The sequence below is a fragment of the Hemiscyllium ocellatum genome, chromosome 14 (genome assembly GCF_020745735.1).
Source record: "Hemiscyllium ocellatum isolate sHemOce1 chromosome 14, sHemOce1.pat.X.cur, whole genome shotgun sequence".
NCBI classification, from domain to species: domain Eukaryota; kingdom Metazoa; phylum Chordata; class Chondrichthyes; order Orectolobiformes; family Hemiscylliidae; genus Hemiscyllium; species Hemiscyllium ocellatum.
Window position 1 is genome coordinate 50,777,033 of NC_083414.1, and position 16,137 is coordinate 50,793,169.

General features: G+C 40.0%; 1 protein-coding gene across 1 annotated transcript in view; it reads left to right on the forward strand.

The window, feature by feature from the left end:
• ppp4r2b (protein phosphatase 4, regulatory subunit 2b) overlaps positions 1-16,137 on the forward strand; it is a 59,395-nt gene that overhangs the window by 25,542 nt on the left and 17,716 nt on the right. The window contains exon 3 of the mRNA XM_060835220.1: positions 4,628-4,798. Within this exon, the coding sequence (XP_060691203.1) occupies positions 4,628-4,798 (171 nt within the window). The remainder of the gene's footprint in view (positions 1-4,627; positions 4,799-16,137) is intronic.

Genomic DNA, 16,137 nt, shown 5'->3' on the forward strand with positions numbered 1-16,137 from the left:
GCTTCTAAGTGTGCATGAGCAAAAATAGAGAGGTTTTTCGTCAGCAGGGAATTTGGTTTTCAGTGTGCTTTGTGCAGCTGTACATACAGAATAGCAGATATTGATTTGCTTTTGCTGATGTGCTCCATATGGTGACATGGATCTCTAAGAAGATTTTTACTTAAAGCATTATGTTTGCATTTAGTATTGCTGCTTTTTGAACAAGTCATTCAAGCAAGTTGATTAGACTTAATAGAGTCCACTTCTTAACACATTTTGACTTCGCTCAGTAGGGGTAATTGAACATTAAAAATCTGAAATGAATCACTATTGAGGAATCATTAATCTCTTAACTGCTCAAATTTTATATGTACAACATGCTCAGGTTTTAAGATATACTTTGTTCTAAATTAGCTTTGTAAAATAGTGAAGAACAGAAAGTGCTGTAAACATCTGCAAGAATTGATTGAATTGACATTTTAGGTTTGTGACCATCAAAGCAATAACTTGTTTTTTATTAAAAGTCTGTGATTTGAGAATCTGTTTCTAGGTAAAGTTTAAAAGGTAGGTATGAGAAACTGTAATGCATGAAGAACATTAGATGAAAGATACATGACATGATGTAAGACCAACATCTGTGTCTGCAAGCAGGTCTAACAACATCTGTGGGGAGAGTGTGTGAAAATTCAATATGAATCATCATCTTAACTCCAAACTCCAAGGAGTTGGAAAGAAGCATCATGATGAAATTGAAATGTTACACACTCACTATCTGCTCAGATCCGATGCTGACATATCTGAGTTCCTCAGCACTTGGCTTTTATTTCAGATCTTCAGCATCCCCACAGTACTTTGCTTTTATCAATGTAGTTTTCAAGTTTCATGTCTCTCTTAATCTATCTTTGTTTCTTGTTATCTGTTGCTCTGTGCTTCTCCTGATTAAACTGGTTCTGCTTTTCCAATGGTTTTTTTTCTGTATATTTAAATAGAGGATGACAGTATGATTATTACGATAGTAGTGTAAAGAATGTTTATATAGACGTGAGTTGTAACAATCCTTTTGGTAAAGATCTTCTACTCTTAGGATTGTCACAAAAGTTACATTTGATTACAATTCATGCCTGAGAAGCTTCAGTTGACAGCGGATTCTGTGGTTTTTAGAAAATTAATAATTGCAAATAAATCAGTAGTGAGAACAGGCATGCAAAAGATGAATTATCAACTTATAACTGACTTAGACTCTACCTCTTAAACAATACATAAACATGCAGATAGGTGTAGACAAGCCAAAAAAAATGGATAGAGGAAAAAAACCATTGGGAGACCACAGGTCAAAAGAATTAGTCCACGAGATTTGGAGAGGTGTCTTTTTTTACTGTTTCCGAGTCCTTTTGATCTTTAATTTTTTAAAAGCATTTTAAGTTCTTTACTGCTGGCACAGGATAGTTTGGCACACAAATTCTTCCATATCTCAGTTTTTGGTTCAAAGCAGTACCTTTTAGGCAAATAGTAAGTGAGACCTAGCTTTCAAATAATTATTGCTTCACCACAAGGAGAGAGGGGATGTTGTCTGTTTATATTCTGGAGGCTTTTTGCTGCTTTGGAAATAGACTGTCCACTTGTCCAGGAGCTAATCTGAGAGTTGCTTTTATGATGAGTACCACTGGCTCACACTTGACCTGCATGTTTTTTCAATCAACAAATTTGAACTCTTAAAATGTCACCTGTGAGAAGAGGCGTTTCAGAGGAAGTTGACAGTCAACCACATTATTATGAATGGTGAGTTGGATGTAGGCCAGACTAGGGCAGGTGACGGATTTTCTTTCTTCAAGATGGGGTTTTCACAACAATTAACAATGGCTTCACAATCATCATTAGACTAGTTTTTAAAGATCTTTTATAATAGAAATGAAATTACGCCATTTATTTTGAGAGATTCAAACCACTGTCTAGGGTCAGTCGTCTGGCGGTTATGCCCCCTAGTCCAAACATAAGCTGTGCTTGTTCTCTTCCTGGAATTGTGCAGCACAATGACAATGGAGTTTGAGGTGCAATTGCTGAAGGCTTACTGGCTTGGAAACTATTGCTCTTGCCTTTTTATCCTATTAACAAATGGGCAGTTAGTCAACACTAATTCCTCCAGCAATTGGATCGCTTTTGTGAGCATCTGTTATCTTTGTGGGAAATCACCTGTAATGAGTGTGTTTAAACGCTATCTTTTGTTTGCTTAGATCTCCTAATTATCAGCAGAGGCTTTAGTTATGGCTTGCCAGTTTCTTGTTCAAACAGCCCAGTTAAGATACGATAAGGCTGCTGTGATTTTTATCTGCATCATTAACTATGTTGTGGCATGGGGAAAGCCAAATGTAAGCAAGCACCAAAATGCTATTCAGGTGGCCAGACTTTATATAATTTTTTTTGTAAGGGATGATCTCATGAATATTTGCTCAATAAAATGACTCTTCATCCATCACGAGGGAAGCCTGTGATGATATTTGCCTTCTAATGTGCAGGATTATAAATTTTAGATACAGCATTGTCATTGGGCAGGCATAATTGATTTGGGGCAGATAATTCCATCCCAGTTTTAAAATGAACAACTTCTCCTGGGTCAGATATTTGGATTTGGTGGTACTTCTAGCGCAAACTTGACTTAATGGAAATTTGGAATATCTACAATATGAGCAAAAGAAGGGGTTGGGGCAGTTGAAACACAATGGTCAAGAACACCTGTGTCACTGTTTTAGAGAGGGTGCCATTACAGTGTGGAAAGTTGGTCAGCAGTTCCTGTTTATACATGTGACAATAAGAATTTATAGTGGGAAAAGAAATGTTAAATCTCAACACCTCTCTTTCCCCCCCAAAAAAAAATAGAATGTGAATGCGTAGAAGGTCTTTGGAGATACTCAACATGCCAGCTTACTGTTTAAAACAAAATTTGATGTGGCTTGCTGTTTCTTCGACTACTGAAATAACCTTCTGCAAGAACGACTGTTGAGAAGTGAGAACAACGTTTGGATTGAACTTTATGTTGCATAGACTTTGTGCCAAAGTGAGAAGTCTAGAGAAACTCATCATTACTTCTGGTTTTTGGCGTAGGTTTCAACCTGAAGTGCTAAGAACTTTTTTTGAATGTGATGAGACATTGCTTGCAATCTGTTGCCCATTTTTAATTGTCCTTGAGGTGGTGATCTTTTTGAACTGCTGCAGCTTGTGTAGGGGAAAATGATTAGGGAAAGCTTTTCAAGAATTTTGGCAGCGAGGAAGGAAGAATGATTATTGTCAGCATAGTGTTTGCACTTTGAAGGAATTATGCAGTTGTGGTATTACCATGTTCCTGTTATGCCCAATTTTCTGACGGTGGAGTTTGGAAGATGGTGTTGAAGAAGCCATAGAAGGTCAATACACTGTATCGTGTCCATGGTGCACTCCATTGATGGATGTGATTCCAGTTTTCTTGGGTGGTATCAGGCATCAGATACTGTACTGTTCCACCATTTGAAGATGGCAGCATTTGTAGAATATTCACTGTAGGGTCATCTTTTGTTTGGTTTATTATTTACATTGTTTATGACTGGTTACAACAAGATTGCTGAACTTAACTCAAACTGTCAGAAAATTTACCTCTGTCTGCAGTTGCTGGTTCTGTTTAGCATGATTTGTTCGTTTGCTCAGTTCATGCCCACCTCATCTTTGTGTTTGATACAACACTCACCTGTGGAGACTTTTCCCTTTTGATCATAGTTGTGCTGCACTTTGCTGCTACATTTTACCAAATGCTGCTTTGATGAAAGTTGTAGTGGAAAATAGTTCCACTTATGGTCTGAATTATCCCACTTAACATAATAATAGTTCCATAGAACATGATCAGTGGTGTCCTCATTGTGGAGATGGGGTGTTATTTCTGCAAGGGCAGTTCATTAGTGACGTTGCTGAAGTTGTTGTGGGCAACTACTCTTGTTCTATGCATTGAAACTGTCTACATTCTATGCCTTTGCAATTTTTATTGCTTTTCTAAAGTGATGCTAAATACTGAGTAGGTACTAATCAGCAGGAATTTCCTTATGGCATGAGTTTGGTTCAAAGTCAATATTGATGATCTAATGATGGGTCTCACCGGGGTATTGCTCAAAATGCCATGACTCTGGCAATATCGGCCAGGTTTTGGCACAAGACCCCACATGTTGATGAGCTTGCAGTATTCGTCATGGTCAGATATCTGGTGTATTTGAATGCTGGATGTTTCATCAGGTTTTGTTAGTTTGATTGGATGATTGCAAGGTAATTTTGATCTGCAGTTAAGTCAGTCACGAGTTGAAGACATGAAGTCACATCTAACTAGACTGGGTAAGGTTGGCAGTCTTTTTCATGTAGATAACATGACTCAAGCAGGTGGGATTTGGTCAGTCTAGTGGTTTCAAGGTCACTGGTTTCTATTCCAGATTTATTTACTTTTCCCTTGCAGCTGTGGTGGGACTTGAATTCAAGTCTCTGGATTATTGATAATCCAGTAACGGACCACAATACTACTGTACCATTTGAGAATATATTGGGAGGTATTCTGTTACCTAGGTTGATGTAAGATAAATTTATTCTTGATCTATCCCATACATTATGTCTAATAATTTATCCCTGCTTGTAATTTCAGAATTCCTTGGTCACAATTTAAAAGCTACTTTGTATTCAAATTGGAAAAAGTAATGGATGATTTCAGAGCCTCAGCCCCTGAACCCAGAGCTCCGCCTAATCCAAATGTGGAATATGTTCCTTATGAAGAAATGAAGAACCGAATTCTTAAAATTGTTAATGGGTTTACGGGGTAAGTTGATCACTTAAGTCATTTAAAAAAAATCCACTTAATTCATATTGCATTCAAAATATAGGAATAATGAATTTTTGTACATAAACTTGAGTTGTTTGCTCTACCAATGAGGCTGATTCCTAAACCTTTTTCCTTTACATAACTAATTTGTACACCTAAATTATTTGTTTTCAAGGATTTTTTCAATTGTATTTGTTTTAACAAAACAGCTCAGTGCTATACTAAATTGTATACTTTTCTGCGTTTTAATTTCTTTCGTACTTGAATAGAGCATAATGCTGAAGTTTCATTGAACAATGTATTGCCTTTTAATAAGGTGTAATTAATGATCCTTTTTAGTGGATAACTGCTTCCTATTGGCTCAACTCCACACGATGAACTCTCATTGCAAATAGTTTCATTGCTTCATTGTGTCCTCATTCTAGATTGAACATTATTGGGACCAGGTCTTTTTTTTAAAAAGTGTTTCTCGCTTTCATAGTCTTAAATATGGGAGTTTTGATCTTATGCTATTAACGGTATAGCATGCTGTTTTGCAGCAGTATTTTAACCCCATCTTTCCGTCTGCCAAACTGCTCAATGAAAGCGCTCTTGAAAGAATATTTTGATTTTTGTGTGGATAGTGTTTTGAGACTTGATCTGACTTGTGTTCTACGTCTAAGAATTTACCAGTTAATTTGGCTACCACATTCAAGGTGAAAGGTTCGTAGAAGTAGCAGGTGTTGGGCTCACACTAGAAGATCTTTGGATTTTGCAGATGCTAAAGTTGTGTTCGAGTATTGTGTTCAGCGCTGGCCATCATATTATAAAAATGAAGTAGAGCTGCAGATATATGATATTAAACAAAATTAAAATGTTACCACAATTGAGAGCTTGTTCTCATTAGGAAAGGATGAAGACTAGGTATGTTTTGAAAAATAACCTTATAGTTCTGAAGACACTATGAAAGACTTTAGGGAAGATGACACCAAGAAATTAAATCTAGAATTCTGAAGAAACTTGTTTTGCTAAGACTAGAGATAATAGAAGACACTGCTATTGAGTTTTTGAGTAATCATGCAGATACATTTAAAAAGAATCTAGTTAAGTAAATGAGTGAATATTAGGCTGATTGTTTGATGAGGAAGATTGAGTGGAACATAGATACCAATATTGCTTGGCCTATTGTGCACGCTGTCTTTTGTATTCTGTGAAGTCTTCATTAGTCAAATAGAAATTTATAGTGCAACACAACTTTTTCTTTTTTGCTGCTCCTGCTTCACCTTTCCTGCCCTTTGACAATTGCCATGTGAACTTATCGATAAGACCATATGAAACAAAATTAGACTATTCCACTCATTGAGTCTGTTCAACCATTCGATCATGGCTGATATGTTTCTGAACCAGATTCTCTTGTCTTCTCCCTGTGACTCTTGATCCTTTTGCTAATCATCTACTATATAGTAAATACACTCAATGACTTGGCCTCCAAAGCCTTCTGTGACAATGAGTTCCACAGTTTCACCACCCTCTGGATGAGAAAATTCCTTCTCAGCTCAGTTCTGAAAGCTTGTCTCTTCACTCTGAGGTTGTGCCCTTGGGTCCTGGCCTCTCCTACTAGTGGAAACCTCTTCCCCACGTCCACTATATCCAGGTCTCTCAATATTTTAAAACTTTCAGTGCGATTTCCCCTTCATCCTTCTAAACACCATTGAGTAAAGATCTAAATTCCTCAACTGCTCGTCATGTGAAAAGCTCTTCATCCCCAGAATCATTTCTTGTAAACCTCCTCTGGACCACATCCAAGGCCAGTACACAACCTTCCTTAGATATGAGACTAAGAATTGCCCTCAATACTCCAAAGGCAGTCTGACCAGAGCCTTAACAGTGCAGCCCTGCACTTGTATTCTAACCCTCTGAAATGAATGCTGGCATTGCACTTTTTTCAGCCATCTGAAGTTCCTTTTTCAATCTGGATTGTAACTGGATGTTGTCAGTGCGTTATGAGAACTGCCTTCCTTGTGTCTTCCAACCCTTACCCACAGCTACAACTACTGGCATCTACCTGACAATGGAAAATCGCCCAGGTATATTCTGTGCACAAGCAGGATAAATCTGAGCCAATTATGGGCTATCCGTCTACACTCAAATATAAAATTTGCTTTTGTTAGGGCCCCTCACTCTTAATTGAATTATAGTGTTGGCTCAAATATAGAAATGAGCTGAATTCTAGAGGTGGGAGAAATTGGATCAATGGGAATCTGGGAGAAAGCTCTTTTGGTTGAAGTCACCCCGAGCAAAAAATATGATTGTTATTGTTTGAGCTCAGTCATGTCAGTTCCAGGACATCTCTTCAGGAGCTCCACAGGGAAGTATCTTTGTCCTGACCAACTTGAGCTGCTACACCAATGACTGACCTTCCATCCTAAGGTCAAAATGGTAATTCTTCCTGAGTTCACAATGTTCACCACTCACCACTCTTCGGATAATGTAGCAGTCTATATGAAGTGCAACAAGATCTGGAGAGTATCCGTGTTTGGGATAACCAGTGGCATGAAACATTCAAACCATACAGTTGTCGGGCAATAAACATAGTTGAGTGTGGTGCTGGAAAGGCACAGCAGGAAAGGCAGCATCCGAGGAGTAGGAGAATCAACGTTTCAGGCATAAGCCCTTCATCAGCACCACACTCTCGACCCTGATCTCCAGCATCTGCAGTCATCACTTTATTCCAGTTGATTTTAGACAATAGGGGATGGGGATGATGCTGAGCTGGAAGTTTGGAACTGGGGCAGAGGTGCGGGATGTGGATGAGATGCGTTGGAGGGCATCTTTAACCATGTGGGAAGGAAAATTGCGCACATTAACCACGTCAACCTGTCTACCCCCTCCCCCACTCCAACCCCTCACCCTCACAACGCGCAGCCCTCCAATCCCTCTGCTCCAATCCCACCCACACCATCGAACCAGCAGATAAAGGGGGTGCAGTGATAGTCTGGCGCACTGACCTCTACACTGCTGAAGCCAGATGTCAACTCGAGGACACCTCTTCCTACAGCTCCCTCGACCATGACCCCACCCTCCATCACCAAACCATCATCTCCCAAACCATACAGAAACTCATCACCTCAGGAGATCTCCCACCCACAACTTCCAACATCAGTCTGGGAACCGCTCACTCCCTGGTTCTACCTCCTTCCCAAGATCCACAAGCCTGACCACCCTGGTCGACCTATTGTCTCAGAATGCTCCTGCCCCACTGAACTCATTTCTCCTGCCTGAACATGATCCTATCCCCCCTAGTCCAGGAACTCCCCAAATATATTCGAGACACCACCCATGCCCTCCACCTCCTCCAAGACTTCCGCTTCCCCTGATCCCAACACCTCATCTTCACATCCCACACCTCCGCCCTCAGACCCCACCCCTCCAACCATAACAAGGACAGAACCCCCCTGGTGCTCACCTACCAACCTTCGCATAAACCAAATCATCTGCTGACATTTCCGCCACCTCCAAACGGATCCCACCACCAGGGAAATATTTCCCTCCCCACCCCCTTCTGCCTTCCGCAAAGATCATTCCCTCAGTGACTACCTGGTCAGGTCCACGCCCCCCACCAACCCACCCTCCCGTCCTGGCACCTTCCCCTGCCACCGCAGGAATTTCAAAACTGCGCTCACACCACCTCCTTCACCTCTATCCAAGGCCCCAAAGGAGCCTTCCACATCCATCAAAGTTTTACCTGCACATCCACCAATATCATTTATTGTATCCGTTGCTCCCGATGCAGTCTCCTCTACATTGGGGAGACTGGACGCCTCCTAGCAGAGCGCTTCAGGGAACATCTCTGGGACAACCGCACCAATCAACCACACCGCCCCGTTGCCCAACATTTCAACTCCCCCTCCCACTCAGCTGAGGACATAGAGGTCCTGTGCCTCCTTCACCGCCGCTCCCTCACCACCAGACGCCTGGAGGAAGAACGCCTCATCTTCTGTCTCGGAACACTTCAACCCCAGGACATCAATGTGGACTTCACCAGTTTCCTCATTTCCCCTTCCCCCACCTCACCCCAGTTCCAAACTTCCAGCTCATCATCATCCCCATAACTTGTTTCACCTGCCTATCTTCCTTTCCACCTATCCACTCCACCCTCTTCCCTGACCTATCACCTTCGTCCCCTCCCCCACTCACCTATTATATTCTATGCTACTTTCTCCCCACCCCCACCTCCTCTCATTTATCTCTCCACCCTTCAGGCACTCTGCCTGTATTCCTGATGAAGGGCTTTTGCCCAAAACGTCGACTTTACTGCTCCTCAAATGCTGCCTGAACTGCTGTGCTTTTCCAGCACCACTCTAATCTAAACTCTGGTTTCCAACATGTGCAGTCATTGTTTTTACCTAGTTGATTTTAGACAATAACCATACCCAAAAAAGAAAGTTAACTATGCCCCTTGACATTGTGGCATTGCCATTACTGAATATCGCACCAACATCCTTAGAATATAATTGACCAGAAACTAGACTGGACTAGCTGTGTGAATAGAGCAGGTTAGAGGTTAGGAATGTTGCAGCATCTACATGGCTGGAGTGTGATTAAATATTCATCAATTGCCTAGATGAATGCATTGCCAACAACAATCAAAAAGCTTGACACATCCAGGACAAACCAGTTCATATGATTGGCACAAAAAATAAAAGCATCCACTCTCTCCATTACTGGTGTGTACTACCGATAAGATGCTCTGCAGCAATTCACCAAGGCTCCTTAAACAGCATCTTTAAAACTCTCAACTGCTTCCACCTAGGAGGACGACGGCAATAGAACATCACTACCTGAAAGTTCCCCTCTGAGCCACTCTCCGTCCTGATTTGGAAATTGTTGTTCCTTCACTCTCATTGGGTTGAAAATCATGGAATTCCCTCTCTGAGGGCATTGTGGGTCTATCTATCACAAATGAATTGCAGTGACTCGCAGTTCAGTGCCACCTCAAGGATTTGTAAGTATGGGCATCAGATACTGGCGTGTTAGCAATGCCCATTTGCCATGAATGAATAAAAGAAAACCACCATACCTTGCTAAGAAGCAAGGTGAACCCATTTTGATACATGTTGGCTTCCCATACCCCTCATTGTTTTGTCACTGTTGCTTTAGTGAAATATTCTAGCTGAATTTTAATCACATATGCCTTTACACATTTTGGTTTAGCTTGTATTTCAGTCGCTATTTCCCACTGCAGCTGTTAATCATTCTGCTGGTTACAGCATGCAAAATAGGCAGGCAGGAAGCTGGAAGAACATACCAAGCCAGACAGCAGCATCAGGAGGTAGAGAAGCTGATGTTTCTGGGACCTGAAGAAGGGTTACACCTGAAACATCAACTTCTTCACTACCTGATGCTGTCTGGCTTGCTGTGTTCTTCCAACCTTCTGTCTGTTTATTTTGGATTCCAGTATTTGCAGTTTTTTTTGTCTCTCAACAAGTGGCATCGCAACATGCATTTTTTGTTTCTTGTCCTATTAACACTACCTTTGGCATTCTACTTTAGCTCCTGTTCCCACACCTCCCGATTTAATCTCTCCTCTCTACCCCCCCAAAAATGGACTTTTATTCCACCTTTCACTTGCTAAAAATCTGTTGAATTGCTAACTTCCCCAGTTCTGATTTAAGATCATTAACCTAAAAGCTTAATTCTGCTATTCTAAATCGATCTGTCCTGAATGGGTCATTGCTATCCCTTTCCTTTGGTTTGGGATTTAGGTGTTGTTGGCTGAATCAGAATTTATTATACTGGTGGAGATGCTGGTCAGGTGTTGCAGTACTTAGGGCGTGGGGTCACCCAGGGGGTTCTAGGATTTTGATCCCACGACAATGAAGCATTGGTGACACGTTTATAATCAGGATGGTTTGTAGCTTGGAGTGAATCTTTCAGGCGGTTTGTTCCCATGCATTTGCTGCCCTATCCTAGCTAGTGATCTGGATTGAAAGGTGTTGTCAAAGGTATGCTTAACTGAGAGACTTACCTTGAAATAACAGCTACTCTGCCTCCTTTTGTCTCATTGATAGAGGTAGTGAGTCAATTTGTCTGATCATCCAGTCAGCATTTAAATAGCTATCTCATCTTTCCCAAGTTTGTTGGATTTCTAAAAGATGATTAGAGGCTTACCTTTACAGCCTTTCTTTCTGCATTTAGCATAAATGATCTGATTATTTTTAGTTACTGGCAGATCTGCAGGGCTACCCTTATCGAGAGTTGCTCTTGCTTTATACAGGCTAAGCAACTAGCTCACCAAATGGTTCATTTACGGAATGGTGTGATACAGATGGCCTCCCATCCTATAATTCATCCATGTTTATAAGATTGTAATGTGGAAGTGCTGGTGTTGGACTGGGGTGGGCAAGGTTAGGAGTCACATGACATCAGGTTATAATCTGCCAGGTTTATTTGAAATCTCAAGCTTTCAGAGAGCTGCTCCTCCACCTGCTGAAGGGGCAGCCATACAAAAGTTTGTGATTTCAAATAAATCTGTTCATGTGACTTCTGACCATATAAGATTATAAGTTGACAGATGTGTTCACTCAGTTGCTTCATAGACAAGTACTTAAATTCACTGCAATTATTGCCAAAAAGCTGTGCTTTTAAAACACGTGACAAATTCCTTTTGGAATCAGATATAACTTTGCTTTTGCTAGTGCGATATCATGAAAAATACAATGATGATGCTAGTTTAGGGCAAATGAAAAGCTTGTATGGTGATTAGTACTTAAATTACATTTATAGTCCTTTTATCTCTGAACTAATTAGAATTCAGAGCTCCATGACTGAACCTGAAAATGCTCTGGCTCATGTTATTTGGTAAGTATTCTTACCACGCTGAATTATTGCAGGGGCCACCAGCTGAATTCTTCTTTTAAAATTTCAATTTAGATATGGTCAGCAGGCATGCTTACTTTATTAAATGGAAAATCTCCATCAGTGCTAGCGATATCCTTTTGGTAGTGTTGAAATCTGCTACTGTGACTGTCTTTTCAAGCTTATTTTGATTTCATTGCTCCCTCCTCTGTTTGTGACTGAAGTTGCAGCTATATTAAAATTATCTTTGCAATCTTAATTGAGTTCTTTCTCAAACCTTTCTTAGGATCAGTTATATTGGTTTTGGGTCATCTTAGGCCAAGAATGGATAAAATAGGTTTGTCCTGGTGAATACACTTAAAAATATGACTGAAAATGCATGTTCATGGCTATAGACTGTTGAACTCTGTTTTGATGCATCCAATGTTCAAATGGTCCACTCTCGTTCACTATCCCAGAAAGTCGATGAAGAGTAATTATTTGGACAAGGTAAGAAAAAGCTATTGGTACAGTGAAATCATGCATAATGTATTTCATCTTTCGAATTAGAGTAAATCTGTAAGATCTTTTGATCTGTAGATTAGTCAGCTATGAGCAGTCTTGGTGTTTGTGTATCTGACCTGATGCTACCTTTTTTTTTTAAAAAAAAGCAGTAAGTGAATGAAAAGTACAGGGAAATTTTATTTTTCAACCTACATTTGTGGTAAAACTTCAGTGTGTTTGATCAGAAATGGCTTCATGAAGAACAATATACGTAAATTAATTTGGTCAAACTTCATGTAAACTTCAGGTTTGTTTCTGTTCCATTCTCTATTTTTGCCCATTCACTAGATATGATCTTGTAATGTAGAGGTTAAAAAACATTTTAACCTGAGTATTGTCAGTAAACAACACCTTGCTGTTCATTCCACTCAATGCCCCCACGCTTTTTAATGGCCTTGGCATGGCAATTTGTCATATTAAAAAGAGCTGAAACAGTGCAGCATCTTCTATATTGGAACTGATATTTGCAAACAGTTAGCTTGAAAAAATTGTGCTGAAGTGTGAATTCCAAGCCAGCAAGTCTAAGTTAGAGGAGGAAGTGAGTGGAGAGGGAAAGTAAGTTGAGATTTGAAAAGATGGAGACAAAAATAAAAGTTTAAGAGTTAATGTAATTTTGACAATCTCCAATAATTAAAAATATGTAACCGAAACTTTGTGTATATGTCAAATTCCACTTTCACTCGTGTAGAGAACTCTTCAACTTTTTATAGTGTGTATTGGATATCTTATGGCTAATTCACAAATGTGGATGTCAAGCCTTTGAAATAACAGTCTAATTAGGTGTGTGGAAGCATACAGTAAGTTAACTGGCATTTTTATTTCTTTTTCACTGTGCATGTCAAAATGTTACTGTCTGAGTTGTCTTGCCTCCCTACCAACATGGCTACACCAGAGAGTTGCTACCAAATTTCCTGATTAATGTTTGGTCATGAATGCTGATAGCATCACAATCCCAACTACGGAACTCTAAATTTTCCCTTTCCTTTATTTTAATATTGAGTAACTCCCCGTCACTTGGCTTGGAAGTCAGGTACTTGGTTTCTCCATGAGTAAAGCTGACTTATCCAGCCCACATCAGAGTTTGATGATTCAAATGAGATGACCTTCATGCATCACGTCAGCAAGAAGATTGCTTAAGTATTCTCCAATTTCTGGAGCTCTACGCATTAGTCACAAAAGTAATATTACAAAGAAGGCCTGCTTCTGAATCCATTTGAAGATTCATCTATTTCATTTATGACATGGATAGACTTGTAGCACACATGCCATTTTAGTCAAAAGTATTTGTTGTATGGTTGATACTTTACTTTGAATCAGAAAGTTACCTTTGTTCATTCTCCTGGCAAATTCTCTTCAGAGAACACCAATCGGCCCATGTATGAATCTTTATAGCCTTAGGAATTGCTTTTCTTGGATGTTATCTCCTAAATTACTTCAGTATTCACACTTTATGCTATTTACAAATAATGTATGGTGTTTTATCAGCTTTTTAAAATAATAAATAGAATGTGCAGTGCTCAAATAGCTCCACTAATTATGTTTGTACTAAGCTTAATCTGCTACCATCCCTGCCTCATGTTAGTCCCTCATCTCCTCTTTCTATTCACTTTTTTTCACGTGTTAATCTAGTTTTCTTTTCAGAGCAGCCAGCCTATTTATCTTAACTACTTTCTCTGGTTGTATAAGGGGCTACGTTTTTCTTCCTCAGTTTATGAACTAGAATGGAAGTTGGACACTGCTATAACAAGAGAGTTTTGCAATTTGATAAACAGGTGGTACACATTACAGGTTTGGAGCAGTGACATTATTACTTGATAAATTCAGAGCAGCACTAGGAGTTTTTGAGTTGTAGAAAAACTGCCTGGTGACATCCATCAGATTTGGTGGGAGAATACAGTCAGAGCTGGCAAGCAACCAGCACCCTCCTCTCTGCAAGAGTTAAAAGGTGGACCAAAGTCCACCTGTTCAACCAACAGATTGAAGAAAATCATTGCTTTATAGACCCTGGCGAGTTGTTGTTGCTAAAATCAAAAGGACCCAGAGGCAACTTAACCCACACCTGTGATCTAGACTTCTGAGCTTCAGAATTTTGGTTTCCCCCTAAATATGTTTTTCCACCCAGAATATTTTTGTCAAACCATCTGTCTTGTTTAGGATTTAAAGAGGATATATTTTATGTTGTAATAGATTTGTAAAGCTTTCTTTTCTTGGGCATTTGTTAAAGGCTGTGTCTATGTGGCTCTGTGTCTGAACACGTGGAGTGGATGAATTAATCATACAAATCGAAAAATGGGTATGATATAGTTGGAATTCGAGGACATGGTTGCAGGGTGATCAAGGATGGGAGCTGAACATCGTGGAGTTTTCAGTATTTACGAAGGAGACACGAATAGAAAAAGGTAGTGGAGCTGGATTACTGGTTAAAGAGGATATAAACACAACATTGAGGAAAGCTATTAGCTCAGTCATTATAGAATTTGTGTGGGTGGAATTGAGAAATACAAAGGGGTTAAAAATAAGTTAATGGGACTGGTATACAGACCACCAAACTTTAGCAGTGATATTGGGAATAGTATGAAACAGAATATCAGAAGTACGTGTGGTAAAGTAACATCTGTAATCATGGGTGACTTGAATCTGCATATTGATTGGGTAATCACATTAATCAGAACACCATTGATCTAACTTGTTCCAAAGATTTCTTTATCAAATCATAGAATACCTACACTGTGTAAGGAGGCTGTCTAACCTTTCAAGTCCACACTGACCCACCAAAGAACATCCCACATATACCCAGCCCTTTACCCTATCCCTGTAACCCAGCGTTTCCCATGGCTAATCCACGTCGCCTGCACATCCCTGGTCACTGGGCAATTTAGCATTGCCAGTCCACCTATTCTGCACATTTTTGGACAATGGAAGGAAACTGATAATGTGCAAACTCCACAAAGAGTCACCCGAGGTGGAATCAAACTCAGGTCCCTGATGCTATGAGGCAGCAGTGCGAACCACTGAGCCACTCTGCTGCCTGGCACATCTCTGAAGAAGGTTTCACTTGGTTAGAGGTAAAGATGTATGGCTGCATCACCACTGTCCCTTAATGGATTAAAGTGAATTTTCTAATACACTTTTCTAAGAGGCTGAGGGATGACCGTAGAAGTCCACAAAATCATGAAGAGCATAGGTAAGATGAGTAGCCAAGGCCTTTTTCTAAGGATATGGCAGTCCAAAACACAAAATCGTAGGCTTAGGATGAGAGGGGAAAGATGTAAAAGGGACCTGAGGGGCAACTTTTTCTCACAGGGTTATGCATGTGTGGAATGAGCTGCCAGAGGAAGTGGAAGAGGTGGGTACGGTTATAACATTGAAAAAGGCATCTGGATGGTTACATGAATAGGAAAGGTTTAGATGGATATGGGTCAAACACAAGCAAATGGGACCAGTTTAGTTTCAGAGACCTGATTGGCATGGATGAGTTGGATCAAAGGCTCTTTTTCCATGCTGTATGACTCTGGCTCTCACTGTTAGCGAGTAGGTACCTCTTGGTGGCGCTATTGACTCCTTCAAAAACTAACTGATTACAAATATGTTGATAAGCAGTAGTTGGCCTAACTAGATTTATTTAGTTATGAGTTTGTAAGGATAGGCCGTTCTGGGTTGCCTATTTGTATTAATTATCAGAGAAGTGTCACTATCAAAATGAGAGCACTTTTATTAATGAAACAGAGAACTCTGCTGCTGACTAGTTTAAGAAAATTACTAGATTATTATACCTCATTTTTCTTTCATAGTATTTTAAAGATTAACAGTGTTGGAAATGATGTAATTGATTAATCGTGGGTAACTCCCAATAAATTGCTCTGTAGCATCCAGGGATATGCAGGTTAGATGAGTTAGCATTAGGGTTCCAGGATCTCGGTGGGAGCTGTTTGGAGGGCTGTTGTAGACCCGGTAGG